The sequence below is a fragment of the Meleagris gallopavo genome, chromosome 25 (assembly GCF_905368555.1).
Source record: "Meleagris gallopavo chromosome 25, MGAL_WU_HG_1.1, whole genome shotgun sequence".
NCBI lineage: Eukaryota > Metazoa > Chordata > Aves > Galliformes > Phasianidae > Meleagris > Meleagris gallopavo.
In genome coordinates this window covers 4,009,539-4,027,177 of record NC_139428.1, presented here as the reverse complement: position 1 = coordinate 4,027,177, position 17,639 = coordinate 4,009,539, and the positions used below count along the sequence as shown (strand labels likewise).

The 17,639-nt window shown below is 53.7% G+C and overlaps 2 protein-coding genes across 3 annotated transcripts; both read right to left on the bottom strand.

Annotated features, from left to right (window-relative positions):
- Positions 1–56: 56 nt before the first annotated feature.
- Positions 57–6,464, bottom strand: MRPS15 (mitochondrial ribosomal protein S15). Its single transcript, XM_085208825.1, has 8 exons — positions 6,300–6,464; positions 5,579–5,641; positions 5,331–5,406; positions 4,447–4,495; positions 3,586–3,670; positions 2,288–2,346; positions 932–1,123; positions 57–236 (listed from the first exon to the last, which is right to left on the bottom strand). Exons 1-8 carry the CDS (start codon positions 6,382–6,384, stop codon positions 117–119), a joined length of 729 nt encoding a protein of 242 aa, XP_085064951.1. The 5' UTR covers positions 6,385–6,464; the 3' UTR covers positions 57–116.
- A 125-nt stretch (positions 6,465–6,589) lies between these two features.
- On the bottom strand, positions 6,590–12,082 carry CSF3R (colony stimulating factor 3 receptor). 2 transcript variants are annotated; one of them, XM_010723434.4, is made up of 15 exons: positions 11,898–12,082; positions 11,257–11,352; positions 10,801–11,118; positions 10,557–10,680; positions 10,303–10,472; positions 9,733–9,887; positions 9,358–9,511; positions 9,200–9,276; positions 8,901–9,114; positions 8,598–8,786; positions 8,265–8,366; positions 7,976–8,122; positions 7,644–7,784; positions 7,436–7,526; positions 6,590–7,301 (listed from the first exon to the last, which is right to left on the bottom strand). In XM_010723434.4, exons 2-15 carry the CDS (start codon positions 11,324–11,326, stop codon positions 6,770–6,772), a joined length of 2,484 nt encoding a protein of 827 aa, XP_010721736.2. In that variant the 5' UTR covers positions 11,327–11,352; positions 11,898–12,082; the 3' UTR covers positions 6,590–6,769. The 2 variants fall into 2 exon arrangements, with proteins under 2 accessions (XP_010721736.2, XP_085064947.1); XM_085208821.1 differs by lacking the exon at positions 8,598–8,786.
- Positions 12,083–17,639: the final 5,557 nt, after the last annotated feature.

Genomic DNA, 17,639 nt, shown 5'->3' with positions numbered 1-17,639 from the left:
TCTTTTGGGTGCTCACACGGTGCGGACCACGTGTGCACATAAACAAAGAGGCCGTGTGCCTTTTGGGAGCTCTTTATTTTTGGAGAGGCTGGCTGTATCACAGACCCAATGTGCTGCTATACAGGTGTCCCCTCGCTTTGTGCCTGCTTCTCCTTTGCAGCTCTGGCTCTCTCTTGCCACTTTCTTCTCTCCTTCAGCCTTTCTGCTGCTTTCAGCTTCCGTGCCTCCTGGAAAACCTGCAGAAAGAGGGTAAGAATGTGGGAGAAAGGGGAGGTCAAAGGTGTTTGTTGCCCACCACAGCCATTCCACCACCACTGCTCACTGCAACACAGAGTGGGATCTAAGTTCCTGCAGCAGAGTGTTCCAGTGAGATCAGCTCCTTTGTGTCTTCCTAGGGGTCTACAAATAGCCTGTTATTTAGGACACCATTGTGAGGTACGGAGCAATAGCTATCCAATCTCTTACTTATAATTTTATTGGATTGAAATTTAGTATTTCTAGACTGATGGCATTGTTGAGCTTTTTGATTCTGCTCAGTTACATCAACATATGCAGAGTAAATCAGAACAGACAATGGCCATATGCATATTTCTGTTCTAACACTGCCATCATATTTAATAATTTACCTATTACCTTTGAGGAAAAGCTACACTGAATCATACATTTCTGTGCAAACAAGCAGCTCTACTTGAGGTTCTTAAACATGGTACATCCTCATTATGTGCTTCACTCTCACTGCATAACCACCTTTCACAGAGCTCTTTGCTGAGCTCTACAGTCATTATATTATCATTGTCTCCTCACATCTAAAACACTGACTTGAAGGTCTTTTATCTATCAGCTTCTGCCAGCTATCTGTTTCAATTGCATCCTCTATGAGAAGATTTTTTCTGCTCCGGCTATCCAGCTTTTTCTTTGGCTCGCTCCATACCTTGACACAGAAAGCCTTCTTAACAACCCAGCGCTTGGTGACCCTCCTGGAGTAGGCAGGGTGTGGTGTATACTGGATGTTCAGCTGCTTGCAAGTGTTTTCAAAGACATCGTAGCGGACACGGCGAAGATACGCAAGCAGTTTATTCCGGCGATCCATGGCCATCAGCATGCGACGACGGTTATTTTTATCCTGCAAAAGACTTAACGTTCACTGGATTGCAGATAGATTGCTCTTTCATCCCAATAAATTACTTAGAACAGACTAGATGATGGCTAAAAGGACACAATCAGGTTAAGGACAGTATCTGAGAGCAATTTTTCTTAGCAGATATTGCAAGAACATTAGGTCACTACAAGAAGGTTCAGGAAGACTTAATTTACTTTTCAGTGAAATTGCTTTCTCCAAGCTTCAGTGTCTTGGAGGCAAGGAAACGCAGTGAAGGTCTACTGGCTAAAAGCTCTGCTTCCTCTGAAACGTACGTTTCCAGAAATAACACAGGCTTTTACTTTTTTCTTTTTTGTTGTTTTTGCTTTTCCAGAATTTAAATGTGAAAATGAAATCTGACTTGGCTCTATTTGACAGTTTGATTTGTTCTTTGGAAGAGAATACGCCATAGCTCGGTTCATGCCATTCAAGGCTCTCTCTCATGGAAGCAATCTCCCTACACTTTACAAGCAATTCATCTAAAAATAGGCTTGATTCAAGTACTTTCAAAAGGTCTTCTCTGCTGAAACATTTGGTGTAACTTCTGTGTTCTTAAAACTAAATTCTCTTCTGTTTCACCCTTCAAGCTTTTATGATTAGCTAATAGTTACAAACTTTTTTCAAACACAGCTGATTAATTTGCTCCTTACCTTTTCCATAGCATTAGGAATCTTCAAGAGATCTTGTTCATAAAATTACACTTGTGATATTTTGCGTTTGGGTTTCAAACCCACGTAGTTTTAGATGGAGAAACAGCCATTATGACATCAATGCAGTCCTGTCCACTAACTATTTTTACAGTACAACAGAGGAAGAATATGGCTGAAGCAATCACATTAGTTATGCTGACAGCTAAGCAACGAAACCTTATCAGTAGATTTAGCTGAGCTCTGCTCCAAGGCACCTGCTTGGCCATCTCCAACAACTCAGTAACCAAAAAGAACACATTCCACATTTCAGTTGGTGCAAATGCAGCTGCAATTGAGCCAGCAGTTTCCCAGACTGACAGCAAGGAGCAGTTACTGCTATTTTATAGACCATCATAGGAAAGCCATAATCCCCAGCATTAAAATCCTTTTGTTCTTAGCTCAGGAAACAATCTGAACAGCTGCTGTCTCAGACGTGTGGGTTGAAATTACTGGTAGTTACCTTGGGATGCCTCTGAAGATGTTCCTCAAAAGTGCGTATCTTGGCAGTCAGTATGGCAGCTGTAAAGGACAGATGTAAGGAGTTGTGAGAGAGCAGCAGCTTTGCAGAGTGAGACAGCATCATCTGCATTCCCTTCAAACCACCACTGCTCCTATGGGTACCCACTGCACAGCAAACACTTCCACAAAGCCTTCAGAGTAAATGGTAACAAAATGCAACCTACATAAACTCTGCTAACAACTCTTACCATTTTAAAGCTGACTGATTAGAAGTTGCAATTCCAACAACTAATCATATGGTTTTCTCTGTAAGGCAGGTGCTTCACCTCATTTAAACACTGGTGACTTTATGTGGCCTTCATCTCTGCCCTGTGCTTCAGACAGAGCTTGCCTATGCAGAAAGAAATCTGGTTTCCATGGCTAAATCTATCATTTTGTTGCAGTAATGTCTTTTACAGGTGCAATGTGGAAAATGTTGCCAAACTACATTAAGCTTTAGTGCAAGGCTAGGTATTTTATAGGGAAGAGATTAATGAATCCCTTCAAAAAGTATGGAAATTATTATACTCTATCAAGTGAAGAGTTCTGCAGCAACCCTGTCCTGGCTCTTCCCCCATCCGTTATGATTTCAGGAAACAAAGCTGCATATGGGCAGGAAAAAAAAGTCATTTCCAAACTCAGAGAGTGATCTTCCAACTGAAGTTCTGCCATTCGCTTTTCTTTTCATGCCCTGTTTATTCAGCCATAGATGGAATGCTGCAGGTGCAGAAGCCATGGAAACAAAACTGAAGACGTACATCACTGTAAAAGGGCTGCAGCAGCACAGACTATTTCAGAGAAGCCTTACCCTAACTATGTGAGGCAGAGCCATAAAAGACTCCCTTATGAGCAAACACTGACAAAAGTGGCAGTTTCACATCACATTGAGTAATGACATGATAGTACCATAAAGGCTTAAGTGATTTTCCAACACACCCACTAAAGACCCTTTGTATAGACAAATAAACTGAGGCAAAATGTCCCTGTTGTCAGCAGGCAGCAAGATGTTTTCACGGAGCCTTTTGGATGTCATTGGCACCTCTAACAACGTACTCAAACTGCTCCCTGTGTCCGTGAGTGTGTGCATTGCCTGGCAACATTCCCAAACCCTGAGTAGGTCCACCTGCCTCCCAGGTGCTCTCCTAAAAGAGATTCTCTTCGTTGCTACTGGAAACTTGAAGCGATGGGGTGGGAACAGCTGAATAAAAGCGAAGTGAACTATCGTTCTGCAACAATAGGGTTCTGTTTCTTCTAACTTACTTTGCACCTCAAAGGAGCCATTGTCACTGGGAGACCTCCTGACCTTCTCTACCAGCTGCTGTATCTTTATCTTCATTTTCTCCCTCTGTGAATAACAAAAGAACTCGTCACTTTCTGAAGAACACTGTATGTCTGAGCCATCCCAAATCTTTTCCAAATGCCCAGATAAAGACTTTGTAGCTTTACTCCAAGTCCACCACAAAAGGTGTAAGAAGTGCTGCAAAAAAAAAAAAAAAAAAAAAAAAGAGAGCACAGCAGGGAGCACAAAAAGACTTCAGCAGAGAACAGAATCGCCCTTGTTCAAAGGAAGAGTCCAGGCACACCCCTCTTCCCAAAGTTGCAAGGAAGGGGTGTTGAAGAGGCCCAGCTACTCTCATGAGCAAAAGACACAGAGCTAAAGCTGATCTCACACAGCAGTAACCTTCAATTTTTGCACTTGTTTAAACTTAAGTGGAAAGTGGTAAGAAACAGTAAGATCTCTGTGATGCCTTTTGTTTGCTTCCTTGCTTTCTGGGCATATAAAAAATAAAAGTCATTTGAAGAACATCCATGGTCCATTGTACGACTTCCTGTAAAACAACCCAACCCTGAGCAGAAACATAATGCAGCTGCATCTCCTCCTGTGATTGTCTGACACTTCATTCTCTTATTTTAATATGCACTTATTATAAAAAAGAAGAGTCCAGGATAAACTTTAAGAGCATGCAAGACTTATTACCTCCGTGTATTTAACAGCCCCATAGCTGCAGTTACTGAGCAACACTTAGAAAATAAATGTAGGGCATTTAACAATATAGGTAAGTCTTACATGAATGTGTTTGCTAATCCATCTAATTTTTATACAAGTGCAATAAAACTAACCTGGTTTGCCATTTCCAGTGACAATAATCTTTTCACTACATCGTCAACACTGCAAGGAGAAAGAATATTAGTCTATCAGCTTAGAAAGAAGTATAATAACATAAAGCTGGATTTTCAGAACACATTATTTTTTCTCAACTTGAAGTTTACAGCAACTCTCCTCCCCTCCCAAACTTGTCAGATGTAAACTATCTTTGTATTCCTAAGAAAAAATAATGGCTGAGATCACAAACACCAATTAGTTTTGCTGCTCCAGAAAGAACAGCATGAAGTATTTCAAGTCACGGTGAAGTCTTATCCAATTCCAAAACAACACTGCATACAAAAAGGATGCTAAAGGCTAACTAACCACCAAATTAAGCAGCCAAGGACAAAATGATGACTTTTAAGACTTGCTTCTTAAAGATCTGTGAAAGTCTCACTCACGCCACTGGGGGCTCTCCATGCACCATACATGAGCAGTTCTAGAATCAAAGCATGCAAATGCAAAACTCTTAAGTCCAAATTTTAGAAGCAGTCGTGCATTTTGAGTCGTTCAATTATATACTCTTAGCACACGCGTTCAAGACAGGCTTGGGTTATTTCTAAGATCATTATTTCTATTACATCAATACTATTTTTCTATGCACAACAAAGTCCACAAACGTGGGCAACCAGCACTTGTGCTCAGTGTATCTTACATTAAGAAAGCAGAAAGTTAAAACGCTGCTAATCAGTGACTGCTTCTGCAGATGGACTTTCAAAATAACTTTCCAATTGTTGTGCATAGCAGTGACCACAGAACATTAATTACTGAGCAGGTGATCAGGCTGCACAAACTGTGCCTGTATGCATATAAAATACAAAGTTCTGAAGAAACTGATCATTCCTTCACTATATCATACCTATTTATTACTGGGACATTGGCATAATCTTTCTTCAACATTGTTGGAGGGAGATCATCCAAATGGCTGGGGATGTCTACAAAAGAAAGATCCATGTTTGAGGAACAGCAATACAAAGCCAGAGCTCTGAATACGGTTGCTAAGTAGGTCAGAGGAAACATGCTGCAAAGAAAACAGACTAAATGCTCCAAACAAGAACCAAGAGCTTAAGAGATGAAGCTGAGATGACAGGAATTGAGTCAATATACCTTTCAACTTTCTTCTCACAGGTCTGGCGTAACATCTTGCTGTCTGAATAAAAGGACTGCAAGCTTGAAGGAAAGAAAACAAAGATTTCATAGAATCACTGATGTTGGAAAAGAATTCTAAGATCATCAAATGCAACCACCAACCCATCAGCACCATGCCCACTGAGCCACGTTCCTAGTTTATTAGATTGTTTGCACTTTTCTACCTATGTACTGTTTCAGTGCTGCCCAGTCTGAACTAGAAGACAAGTCAGAGCACTCAGACCACAAGGTGACCCTCCTGGGTCTTCTGTCCCACTAGAACAGCTCCAGCTTGGTTCTCACAGGACCAGCAGGAAGAGCTGAGAAACATCAGCCCTGCTGCCAGCAAACCAGGAGGGCTCCCCACCTGTTAGCCTCACTTGAAGTGCTTACACCAATTAATAATTCCACTAATTTCACACACGAGCCAGAATTGCCTCTCTGTTCCCTCAGCCGCTGCCTGTGTGCTGGCGGCAGCACGGCACAGACATCAATGCTGACCTTTACTTCACACAGCTGCCGTGCTGTACCGCAGGCCGCGCTCCAGGCACAACCGTGGATGCTCTCAGGCCGCCCCCGGCCCCGGCACCCGCAGCCCCCCGGGCCCTGCAGGCCCTACCGCAGGCCCGGCCTCTCCCATCACTGCACACCCAGGTCCTTCCCGCCTCCCTGCTCCCTCCACCGTCCCGCGGCCTCTCACCGGCCCCAGCCGCCCCGCGGCTGACCCTCAGTGCGGTCAGGGCCCCGCGGGCCGCCCCCGCCAGGCCGCGGCCCAACGCCAGCATCGCTTCACGGGCCCGCGCCTCTGGGCGCCGCCATCTTGGTCCAGGCGATGCCGCCGAGCAAGATTGCCGAGCGCATCGATCGGGGCGTGACTCCACGATTCTATGATTTTTTTGACCCTTCCCATTCCGCAGTGCATTCAGGCCCCGCGGTTGCCCTCCCCGTTATCCCACCTTCCCCCATCGCCCCGAGGAACGCGAACGGTGATCCGAGAAACCTCCGTGTTTATTGCTGGGGCGCAGCAGGGGCACCGAGCGCCTGCAGCCACGGGCAGTCCGCGGGGTGGAGGGGGGCAGCCAAGGGCCCCTGTGGGATTTCAACCCCACGGAGTGGCGGGTGGGGCTCAGAAGGGCTGGAAGTCGTGGAGGGTTTGGGCCGTGGCGGGGTTCAGCAGGGCTGGAAGTCGTGGAGCTCCTCGGCCCCGCTCACCAGCAGCCCCCGCAGCAGCGGGAAGTCGAGGAGCGGCTCCTCCAGGCTCCCCCGGGCGCAGCTCTGTGCGGCCCCGCGGAACCAGAGGTTCTCGTAGGATTCGGGGCTGGGATCCGAGAGCAGAGGCTGCGTGGAGCTGGAACGCAGGTAGAAGCACGGGGCGACGCGCTGCGGGCCCCGGGAGCTGCCGCCCACCACCTGCACGTACTGCACGGGCTCTGCCCCCGGCCCCGCGTTGGCCTGAAGCGTGCCGGGCCCGTGCTGCTGCATGTAGGGCTGTGGCGGGGCAGGGGGCTCGGCTGGGGGCTCCTTGCCCCACGTGGAGGCCTGCTTCCCCGCTGCCTTGTCAAGCACTGTGACGGTGGAGATGGTTGCCAAGCCGGGCTCCTTCACACCGGGGGCCTGCAAGGGCTCCTGCTCTGCCGGCACCCACGTGCCCAGGCTGCTGTTGGCTGGGTCGGGGACACTGGGCCAGAACTGCTGCTTCACCCTGGGGGTGACAGAAAGGGGTGAGGGGAACCTTGGGAAGGAACCTTCCTCCAGCCCTGCTAGGGCTGTGGCTGGGGCTGCCCAGCACAGGGCAGAGGTGGGTCCCAGCCTCGCAGTGCAATTCTCAGTGTTCACCTCCCGTTCTTCTGGAAGCAGATCAACAGGATGATGAGCAGGACGAAGACTAGCACCAGGGTCAAGAAGAGGAACTGGATTTCGATGTCATCTGGAAAGCAGGCGGGGGACAGGGTCACAGCAAGAAGTGTGGAAGTGTCTCTTGTAGATGTGGGGACAGTGGTGGCACCTCTGCCACATAGTCCCATCCCCACCAGTATGGCCTCACCTAGCATGGTGGTCACCAGCGTCAGGCTGGTGCCATTGGTGCTTCCACCAGCTGTAGAGGCCATGATGTGCACTTTGTAGAGAGTAGATGGCTTCAGGCCCCGGATGGTGAAGGAGCTGAGGGAGGAATTAACAACAGCACCTGGAGAGACATGGGGGCTGGTGGGAAGGCTGGGGTGGCTCTGCTGCTCAGCCACAGTCAGGGGCACCTCCCCCCAGGCTGCCTAGAGCCCCAACAGGAAGGCCTCAGGCACTTCCAGGTCTGGCTGGGGCAGGGGCTGCTGGCATCCCCCACAGCAACGAGGTGGGGCATGGAGCAAGGCCAGGACTCACTGGAAACCTCTGCAGTGCTGTTTGCCCAGAAGACAGTGTAGTGGGTGATAAAGCCATTCCGCAGTTCCACGGCCACCGGCTCCCAGCTGAGCTCAGCCTGGGACTTGCCAATGCTTTTCAGGTGGAGTTTTGGGGCGTGGGATGGTGCTGAAATGGAGCAAAACATGAGACTGGGCACGGTACAGAGCTGGGCTGAGCCCTTCTGCACAGCCCCTAAATTATGGGCACGTGCATGCAAGGGTGGGGTTGGTGAGCCCTCTGGGACCAAAAGAACTAGAAGGACACACACCCTTCTGCTTTGAGTAGGCTGCTACATGAGCAGGTGTCCCAACGGCATCCTTGTAGAGGGGGTACACCGAGATGTTGTACTGCTGGAAGGGCTCAATGCTGTCTGCAACAGAGAGCAGAGGCGGGCAGCAGGTCTGGGGGCTCTGACTGCTGAGAGCCCCACATCACCATCCTGGCTGCTCTATGCTGTGACCAGCGACAGGATCCACAGCAAAAAGGGAATGTGAGGAGCGGGCTCAGTGCAGGCTTTGCGCCACGAGCCCTGGATGCAGGCACAAGAAAGCCCTGCAGAGCCCATTGGGAGGGCTGGGACCCCCAGCAGCCCCCAGCTTACCCTGGATGAGGGTGGCAGTGGTGGTCCCATTGAGCTCCAGCTGCCAGCACGCACTGCAGTGACTGGGCTCTGAGGACACCTGCTGCCACTCCAGCACGTAGGCAACTGGTGGGACCAGTGCTGCCTCCCAGTGTACCCACAGGCTGTGTTCCCCCCCGGGTACAGCTCGGAGCCCAGCCAGGGGCTGACCTGTGAGGGAATAAGCAGCCAGGGTGAGGACAGAGGACAGCATCCCGGCTCTGCTCCCACAGCCATGGCTGTGCCATAGCTCTGCACCTTGTGGGGAGGTTGGTACCACTTCACCTTTCCTCTCCAGTAGGACAACCTCAGTCGCTGATGACTCGCCAGCAGCATTGTAGGCTGAGAGATAGACCCTCCCCGTCCTCTCTGGCACGGTGAAATCGCACTGGGTGTCAGTGGTGTTGCAGACAGTTTGTGGCTCCCTGCCTCTCCTCCTGGACCCCAGGGCTACCCGGTACCCCAGCACACACCCATTCGCCTCCTGCCGCCGTGGGGCCTGAACACAGGGCACAGAGCGTGCCAGCGATGCTCAGTGCCACAGTGATGCTGTGCCATGCCCAGCTCTGCCTGCCTGCACTCACCTTCCACCGCAGCTGCACCTTCATCCCGCCCGCAGCTGGCTGGGTGCTCCACCATGCGTCCAGCTTCCCTTCGGGGGCTGCGTGGGGGACAAGGGATATGAGGGGACCATGGCCATGCTACCCAGAGGTGGGCAGGATTCCTGGTGCCCCCCACATACCTTTCTCGTGGGTTGTGTAGTTCCTGCCCACGCTCCACTCACTCCAGTAGCCTCGTGCTGAGTCCCGCCGGCACCGCATCTGGAAGTGGTACAGCATCCCAAAGAGAAACTTGCAGTGCTGCACACTGCCTGCATGGCCTGGGATGCCTGTGACCTGGGAGGAACCAGAGAGGGGTTGGTGCAGGGTGATGGAGCACCAAAGGGGACACTGCCATCCCCACAACCATCCCCTTTGAGTCACCTCATGCGTCCCGCTGTCAACTTTCCCCACCAGGGCACAAAAAATGCCCCATAGCACAGCCCCAAGGTACAGGAATCAGGGCAGGGAACCTGGAGCAGAGGTAGGGGACTGGCTCTGCCCTCGTCAACACTCACCACATCCCAGGAGGGATCCTCAGCAGCACGGTAGCGCAGCTCACAGTACAGCTCCATGTGTGCATTGCGTGGGGCCATGGCCCAGGTCAAGGTGACACAGTCGGTCTGGGGAGGCACGGAGTGGATGCTCTGCAGGGTGGGGGGGTCCAGCTTGGCTGCGAGGAGAGCCACGGGACACGGGTGCATGGGAGGGACAGGAGTTGGAGTGCAACGAGGTGCAGGGGTGCAGAGCTGCTCTGAGGCAGCCTATTCCCAGCACAGCCTCATGCTGCTCGGGAAGGTTCTTCCAATAAATAGTTGATGGGAGCTGGATATATTATTCATAGACCTCCTGAATAAATGGGTAATCAATTGCTGGAGAGAGTTGTGGAGTGCAGCAGGTCAACTGCTGGCTCATAACCCGCCGGCACGCACTGTGCGGCTCTGCAGCGTGCCCATGGCACCTATTCATCTCCTGAAGCCATTCATCATGGCAAAATATGACCTGCGAGCCCGGCATGCTTTAATGGCTCTCTAATGTCCTTCTCTCACCGCTAATTAGCTTCCCCATCCCTGATCTCTGTCACTCACCCACATCCATGGGGTCAATGCGGAGCCGCTCTGACTCGGCTGTGCCCAGCGCATTGGTGGCTGTCACCCAGAACTCCATGGGGCGGTACAGCTGCAGCAGCCGCCGCGGCACCGTGCACTGACTGTGTCCATTTTGTGGGGTGCAGCCCGTCACCGCTGGGGATCTGCTCCTGCAGTGAGGATGGGGTCGGCTTGGGCCCATACTAAGCCCATATGAGGATGGTTTTTGGAGAGATGGCTGGGATGTGGCTTACGTGGCACACTTGAGCATGACGTTGGTGGGAAGGTGGCCGTCAGCTCCCTGCTGCCAGCGGCACGTCAGCCCATAGTCACCGAGGTCCAGCAGGCAGCTGAGGTTGGAGGGCTTGCCAGGGGGGTCTGGGGAGAGCAGCCAGGAGAGGAGGTGGGCAACACGGCCTAGATGTGACGGCCCCAAAGCAGCCCCGCAGGCAGCATCGCTGCAGGGCAGATGGGCATGCTGCACGGCCATGCACTTACAGCCTGCTCGGATCTCAGCCATGCCGACCCGCTGCTTGGTGCCGTTCCACTCCACGCAGCACCACAGCTTGGCCTGCGGGCGGTTGAGCTGCGGCACGCTCAGCTCAGACACTTCAGTGCCCCCCACACCACGGCGCTGCCTCCCGGCCATCGGCTCGCTGTCCAGCAGCCAGGAGATGTGTGGCTGTCCATCCTCCAGCCCCCGGCACCGCTCCCGGCGGATGGTACATGATGCAGTGATGGCTGAGCCCATTGGCACCACCGGAGTGCCCACAGCCACTGAGGCACAGTCCAGCTCTGTTCCACTCTGCTGGGTCCCTGCAGGAGGGGAAACGTGTCAGCCCCACAGTGTGCAGGATGGATGGGCCTCTTTCCTGCACGGGGCCCCACGGGAGGGGAAGAGACGAGCGTTGGGCAGAGCTGCACAGCCCCATCCTGGGACGGATCCCCACTCACCACTCGGGCCGAGGAGCAGCAGTAGGAAGAGCCACAGCAGCAGGGGGGTCCCAGCACCGCGCCTGGCCATGCTCTGCTCCGTGCTTCGGGCATCACCTGGAGTGGGGGGCAGTGAGCAGGAATGGGGCTCAGGGTCAGGGCTTGGCCAGGTGTTGGTGGAGGAGAACCAGCTCCCCCACTGCACACTGTGCTCGCTGGCACCGCACCGCCCAGTTCTGCGGCACGAGAGCCCTGTGCCCCGCTGCGCCGCGGCTGATCGTATTGCAGGGATCGTTGGCTGCTGCTGGAGAGATCTGTGGTTAGACCGAGGAGGGAGCTGAGGTTGTGCGGCAGAGATAAGCTGGTAGAAGGAAACAGATGAATGAGGGCACTGCAGCAGGGCCAGCAGCTCTGCAGGGCCTGAAGGTGCTGCCAGTGTTTCTCTGCATCCACGGCTGGTCCCGCTGCCAGCTCTCCCCTTCTCCTCACACCATCCAAGCACATCCTCCTGGTGCCAGGCTCCTGCACTGTGCTGGCACCTGGCACTCAGCACCCAGCACAGGGGGAGAACATCATCCGCCCCATATGGCACCCACACACCCCAGCACTCAGAGACAGCAGAGCCATATGCAGACAAGGTGCACCCCGTGCCCAATCCCTACCTCTGCTCCGCACCTTCTGTGTCCCACGTTGTCACTGCCCGCTCCCGGTGCTGCTCTCCATCTCCCGATGGTTTTCTGTGCGCTGCCCGCTCTCCAGCATGCTGCTCTCGCCGTTAGTTCCTCAAAACCAGTGCCGTTAATTGCTGCTCTCTGAAGGAGGTGATTGCAAAACACTTCCCTGCAGGCTGGGCTGCCTCGCGCCGCAGGAAGGAGAGTGGCACGCACGCATCCCGGGGGGAGCAGCACCCAGCCCCATTCATCTGCCCCACTACAGGACGGAGCCCCACCAGTGGGACTGCGCTGAGGGTCACAGCAAAGGGACACGGCAAGGGGACATGGGGATGTGATGTGGGGACATGGCAATACAGCAGGATGACATAGGGACACAGTGGAGGGACATGGCGTGGGGACATGGCGTGAGGACGTGGGTTGCCCTCCCCATGCTGCCCACAGGCCTGGTGCTTAGGCCAGGGTTGTCAGCAGTTCCTGGCCCTGGGCAATGCCCCACTGCAGGGCAATGCCAGCACTGCTCAGTGCTGTCTCTTCCCCGGGGAAATCCACGTCCCACGGGTCAACAAAGCATTGCCCAACCCGCCACCCACACCCACACCCTTCGCAACGGTGCCGGTTGTGCAAACTGTTTACTATGGGACCCGCAGCACATGCTGTGTTTGGTGCTCACGCAACCCCATCTGCAACCAACAGTAGGGACGGGGCTGCAAGGACAGGGCTGTGGGAATGAGGTCTCCACGGTGCTGTTCCCCAAAAGACTGTGGAGCTCTGGGTACAGGACATGAGCCCCCAGCATTGCCCATGTCTCCCAGCATCGCTCACAATGGGGCTGGGACTTCTCGCAGCATCCCTTCCCTCAGCCCCAGCCCCATACTCCCCATCCCACCGCACTGACACCTTCCTGCTGCAGGTCCTGCTCACAGCTCTGCCTTCCAGGCAGGACCGTGGCCCCAGAGCTCACACATCCAGGGAGAAACCCAGCTGGGTGCCCCCCTGGGGCCAGGCCTTGGGGTGTTGGGGTCCCACGGGTGCTGTGCCCCACTGGGGCCATTTCCCACAGCTGCCCTTGCGACACTTTGCCCAAGTGTAGCAACCCCCGGTTCCAGCACGGAGCTGAGCTCTGCACAGGATGTTTACAGCTGGGATGGCGGTGTGGTAACCATGGCAACGCGGGCATCTCCGTGGGAACAGCGAGGGATGGCGAAAGCTGTGAGCGCTGAGATGGACAACAACAACAACAACAACAACAACAATAACAACATGGGGAGCTGCTCTGTGCAGCTCTGGGGATGGGGACATGCAGGTGGGTACACGTGGCCCTGGCACTTTACGCATTGGGATGCACACCCACCCCTAGGTGCACGATGCCCACCCACGGGTTGGATCCATGGACACTTCTCCATGGGTGTATGTGGAGCGGACGGCCCCGTGACAGCGCTCTCAGTTCCCCTCTGACACTGAGTCACATCCATACAGCCACGGGGCTGTCTGTGGGATGAGGTGGTGTGGGGGCACCAGGCGGCACCAGTGGTCAGATCTGGGTGTTCCCAATGTGTCCATGCATGGGGCGGGGGTAGAAATGCCTCTGATGTGTCTGGGCAGCCTGGCACCGTCTGGGGCAGCACACATGGGGCAGCAGCACCACTCCCATGGCCTCTGCACTCCGTGCCTGCAGAACAGCCACTGCCCCATCCTCAGACTGTGATCCCATCCCCTCCTGCCTCAGTTTCCCTGTGCCACCCCTTCCCTGTAATTCCCCACACAGTTTAGGCTGGGTTGCCTCCTCCACCCCAGCTCTGGTGCTTCATCAGTAGCACTAATGAGCCCTCCCAGGTGGGGGGAAGATGGGTTCCCTGGGGCTTCATTCATTCATTCACTCACTCACTCACTCACTCACTCACTCACTCACTCACTCTGTGGGTACCCATTCTTTTTGTACCCACTGGGATTGGGGTGCACTGCCCCATTCCTCACCAAATACAAATTGGGACTGAATGGAGCACTGGGGTCTGAGCGCTGGCCTTCAACACAGTCCCCGACACATTGTTATAATTAATGAGACAGGATAATTAATTTTCCATGTTGTGGGGATCTGGGCAGTCCCCAAGGAGTGAGGGGAGGGGGCTGTGGGCCACTGTCATCCTTCTTCCATAATCCATGAGATGCCAAAGGGATACGGAGGGGTCTGAGCTACTCATGTGCCATCTGCAGGTCCCTGTGCTGTCGTGGTGGCAGCGCAGTGATGCCTGGGCACAGCTGAGCCCTGCTGCTCTGGTGGGGTTCATGAAGAGCAGTAGCAAAGTGTCCCACATTCCTGCTGTGACATCCAGCAGCCAGGCCCTACACCTGGCCCAGCTCTCCTCTCCCCACCTACATTTCCATCTCCATCCCCATCCTTTTCCCTTGTGATGTCCAGCTGTGCACAGCATCCTGCCCCACTGCTCCCTTCCCCACTGCTCCAAAGAACCCCCTGGGGACACCCTTTGGGGCAGGACCCACTTGCACCCTATGCATCCTCACCCCGTGAGTATTACCCTGTGGCACACTGGGGTCACCTCCCAATGGCACACCGGGGACCTGGGACCTGGGCAGTGGGGCTGCAGGCACAGCACCATTGTTTTCCTGCTTTCACAATCACCCCTAATGATAATAGAAGAAAAAATCAGCTTTTAGCAGGAGAGAAACACATCTCACAGCCAATTGCTACAGATCGAGGTTGTGCACCCAGGCGGTGGCTGCAGACAAACGGGCACCAGGTGCTGAGCACCCAGCACACAGCACCCAGCATTGGGAGCAGTGCCCGCAGCACCCAGCCCAGCAGAGGCTCCGTCACGCCTCAGCTCATCACAAAGAGCAATTAACCACTGCTTCTGTGGGGCTATAAACATCCCCAATTGAAACGCAGTGACACGCGGAAATGGGAACCGACCACGCCGCCTCCAGCAGCACTTTATTCCCCATTACTTTCATTAGCAGCCTTGTAATTTGATTTGCCCGTCTCCCACTGCTGGCTTTTTCCACGGTTGACGTCCACACCTGCATGAGCTGCCTGCTGTCCCCAGTGTGCCCCAAACCCAGGGAATGCCATGGGGATGGTGCTGGTGCTGCTGGGGCTGTGGTTCCCTGGAAGCTGTGGGGATGCGGAGAGGAGAGCATCGCTGGAGCTCCGTTTCCTCCTCCAGAAATGAATCCCCCTTTGTATTCATTGGTATCAGTGAATGAGGCCAAGTTGTTAAGTGACAAAAGAAAAATGATTCCTGCCTCCCGGGGTTATTAAAATCGTGTTCTACAATCGGAGCGGCCGCGGGGACGCCCGGATAATGACGGATGGGGATAATCCATCTCCAGCGCCGCCTGGTCCGCAGCAACACCGCCCGTATCTCCTGCATTACTGCCAATTACTCAGCACATAAATGTAATGGAAATGTACATCCATTCCAGGGAACTCCATTTGTTCCCTCCATCCCATCTCTTCCTTTTGTAGGGACCGCAGGAGGCGGCCATGGGCTCAGATCCACTCAGTCGGTGGGGCCAGGAGGTGCCAGAGTCATTGACTGTGGTCATTAAAATTGCACAGCAACTATGGAGCCCATGGATCCCTAGAGGGCATCTCAGCCCTGGGGGCAGTGGGATAGAATGATGGGGAGAGAGGGACCTGGAGTGCTGGGAGTGCTGTGGGTGGGGAGATGTGCCCATTGGGGTGACAGCACTGCTGTGTTGCGTGACATCGACGTCACTCTGTGTCATAGGGATTTGCTAATGCAGTGCTCCATGAGATAATCAGCCTCTCTGGGGGTGAGCAGGAATTTGTTTCTCAGCTATTACGGTACAGAAGTTGCTCCTCAGCTGCCTTTAGAGGGAAGCTGGGGCAGTGCCTGGTGCTTTTAGCAGAAGCTGAAGAACATTCTGCATCCTTTGAGACGTGATGCAGAACTCAGAGCAGTGTCCCTTTGGGGCTGTGTTGGGGCACTGAGTGCAGGGACAGCACAGCCCCACTGGTGTGGGGTGGGAGCAGAGCCCACATCACCCTGCCCCACACCCCCCCTGGTCCCAGCTCCAATCAGACCCCCTGGCAGCCCAGGGCTGTGCCCCCCTGCTTACCCTGGACTTTAAGGCCGGCGCTGTTCTGCTCCCAGCCCCAGATCTGAGGCAGTGGATTGATTTATTTGTGAGCTCTCCGCTCACCTTCAAAGCCTCTGCCTCTGCAGCGCACGGCCCTGCTCCATTCTGCTCATGCATCTTTAATCTCAAGTGAAAAAGGAGTTTTTTTCTTTCTCATTTTCTTTCTTTCTCTCTTTCTTTTTTTTTTAACCATTCTGTATCATAGACTGAGATAACAAAAACTGAGCTCCTCCTCAAGTGGCCCAGGGGTTGGAGCACCAAAGGGAGCCTCATGCTCCCTGTGTGCTCTGTGCCACCAGGGTCACTGTGCGTACAGACAGAGCCCCAGCACCCGGCTGGGAGGGGAGGATGTGAGGATGTCATCGCTTTGTTTTGCTTTATTATCACTTTTTTCCAGGAGAAAAAAAATCTCTATGGCAACTTATAGAACGGTGGAGCTGCTCCCTGTGAGTGTGCTGTGCCTCTCTTCACCTGGTACTGCTAATCCGCAGATTTACGTCGTAATTAATGTCAAGAGGCAATCTGCACTGTGAGCAATCAGGGCTGGGCAGATGGTGCTTTGCAGTGCGGTGCAATGGAGCGCCCTCCATTCATCCCCATCATCATCCCCATCCCATCCCATCCCATCCCATCCCATCCCATCCCATCCCATCCCATCCCATCCCCATCCCCATCCCATCCCCATCCCATCCCATCCCCCATCCCATCCCATCCCATCCCATCCATCCCATCCCATCCCATCCCATCCCATCCCATCCCATCCCCATCCCATCCCATCCCATCCCATCCCATCCCCATCCCATCCCATCCCATCCCATCCCATCCCCATCCCATCCCATCCCATCCCATCCCATCCCATCCCATCCCATCCCATCCCATCCCATCCCATCCCATCCCATCCCATCCCATCCCATCCCATCCCATCCCCATCCCATCCCATCCCATCCCCATCCCATCCCATCCCATCCCCATCCCATCCCATCCCATCCCATCCCCATCCCATCCCATCCCATCCCATCCCATCCCATCCCATCCCCATCCCCATCCCATCCATCCCATCCCCATCCCATCCCATCCCATCCCATCCCATCCCATCCCATCCATCCCATCCCATCCCATCCCATCCCATCCCATCCCATCCCATCCCATCCCATCCCATCCCATCCCATCCCATCCCATCCCATCCCCCATCCCATCCCCATCCCCATCCCCATCCCCATCCCCATCCCCATCCCATCCCATCCCATCCCATCCCCATCCCCATCCCACCCCATCCCTACTCAATCCATCCCCATCACTGAGCCCTCCCCTCCCTTTGGCTGAAGCCAAATCCTTCAGAGGAGGAGAAATAAAATATCTAATCGATTTCTTCCATGTTAACGAGTCAATCACTGGGATGGTAGCTTTTTTTTTTTTAATGACTCATAAGCAAGCTTGACGTGTCTGTTAATTAAACAGCCATCCGGTGCTAATCTGCTGGAAGTTAATCACTGGGGAATTGGAAGGTGTCAGTGCTGACACCTCAGTTCCGCAGCCATTAGCTTTGAGCCCCTCATAGTGGAGTGGTGTGTGAGGTCACAGGACTCTATAGGATCCACTCGCTATAGG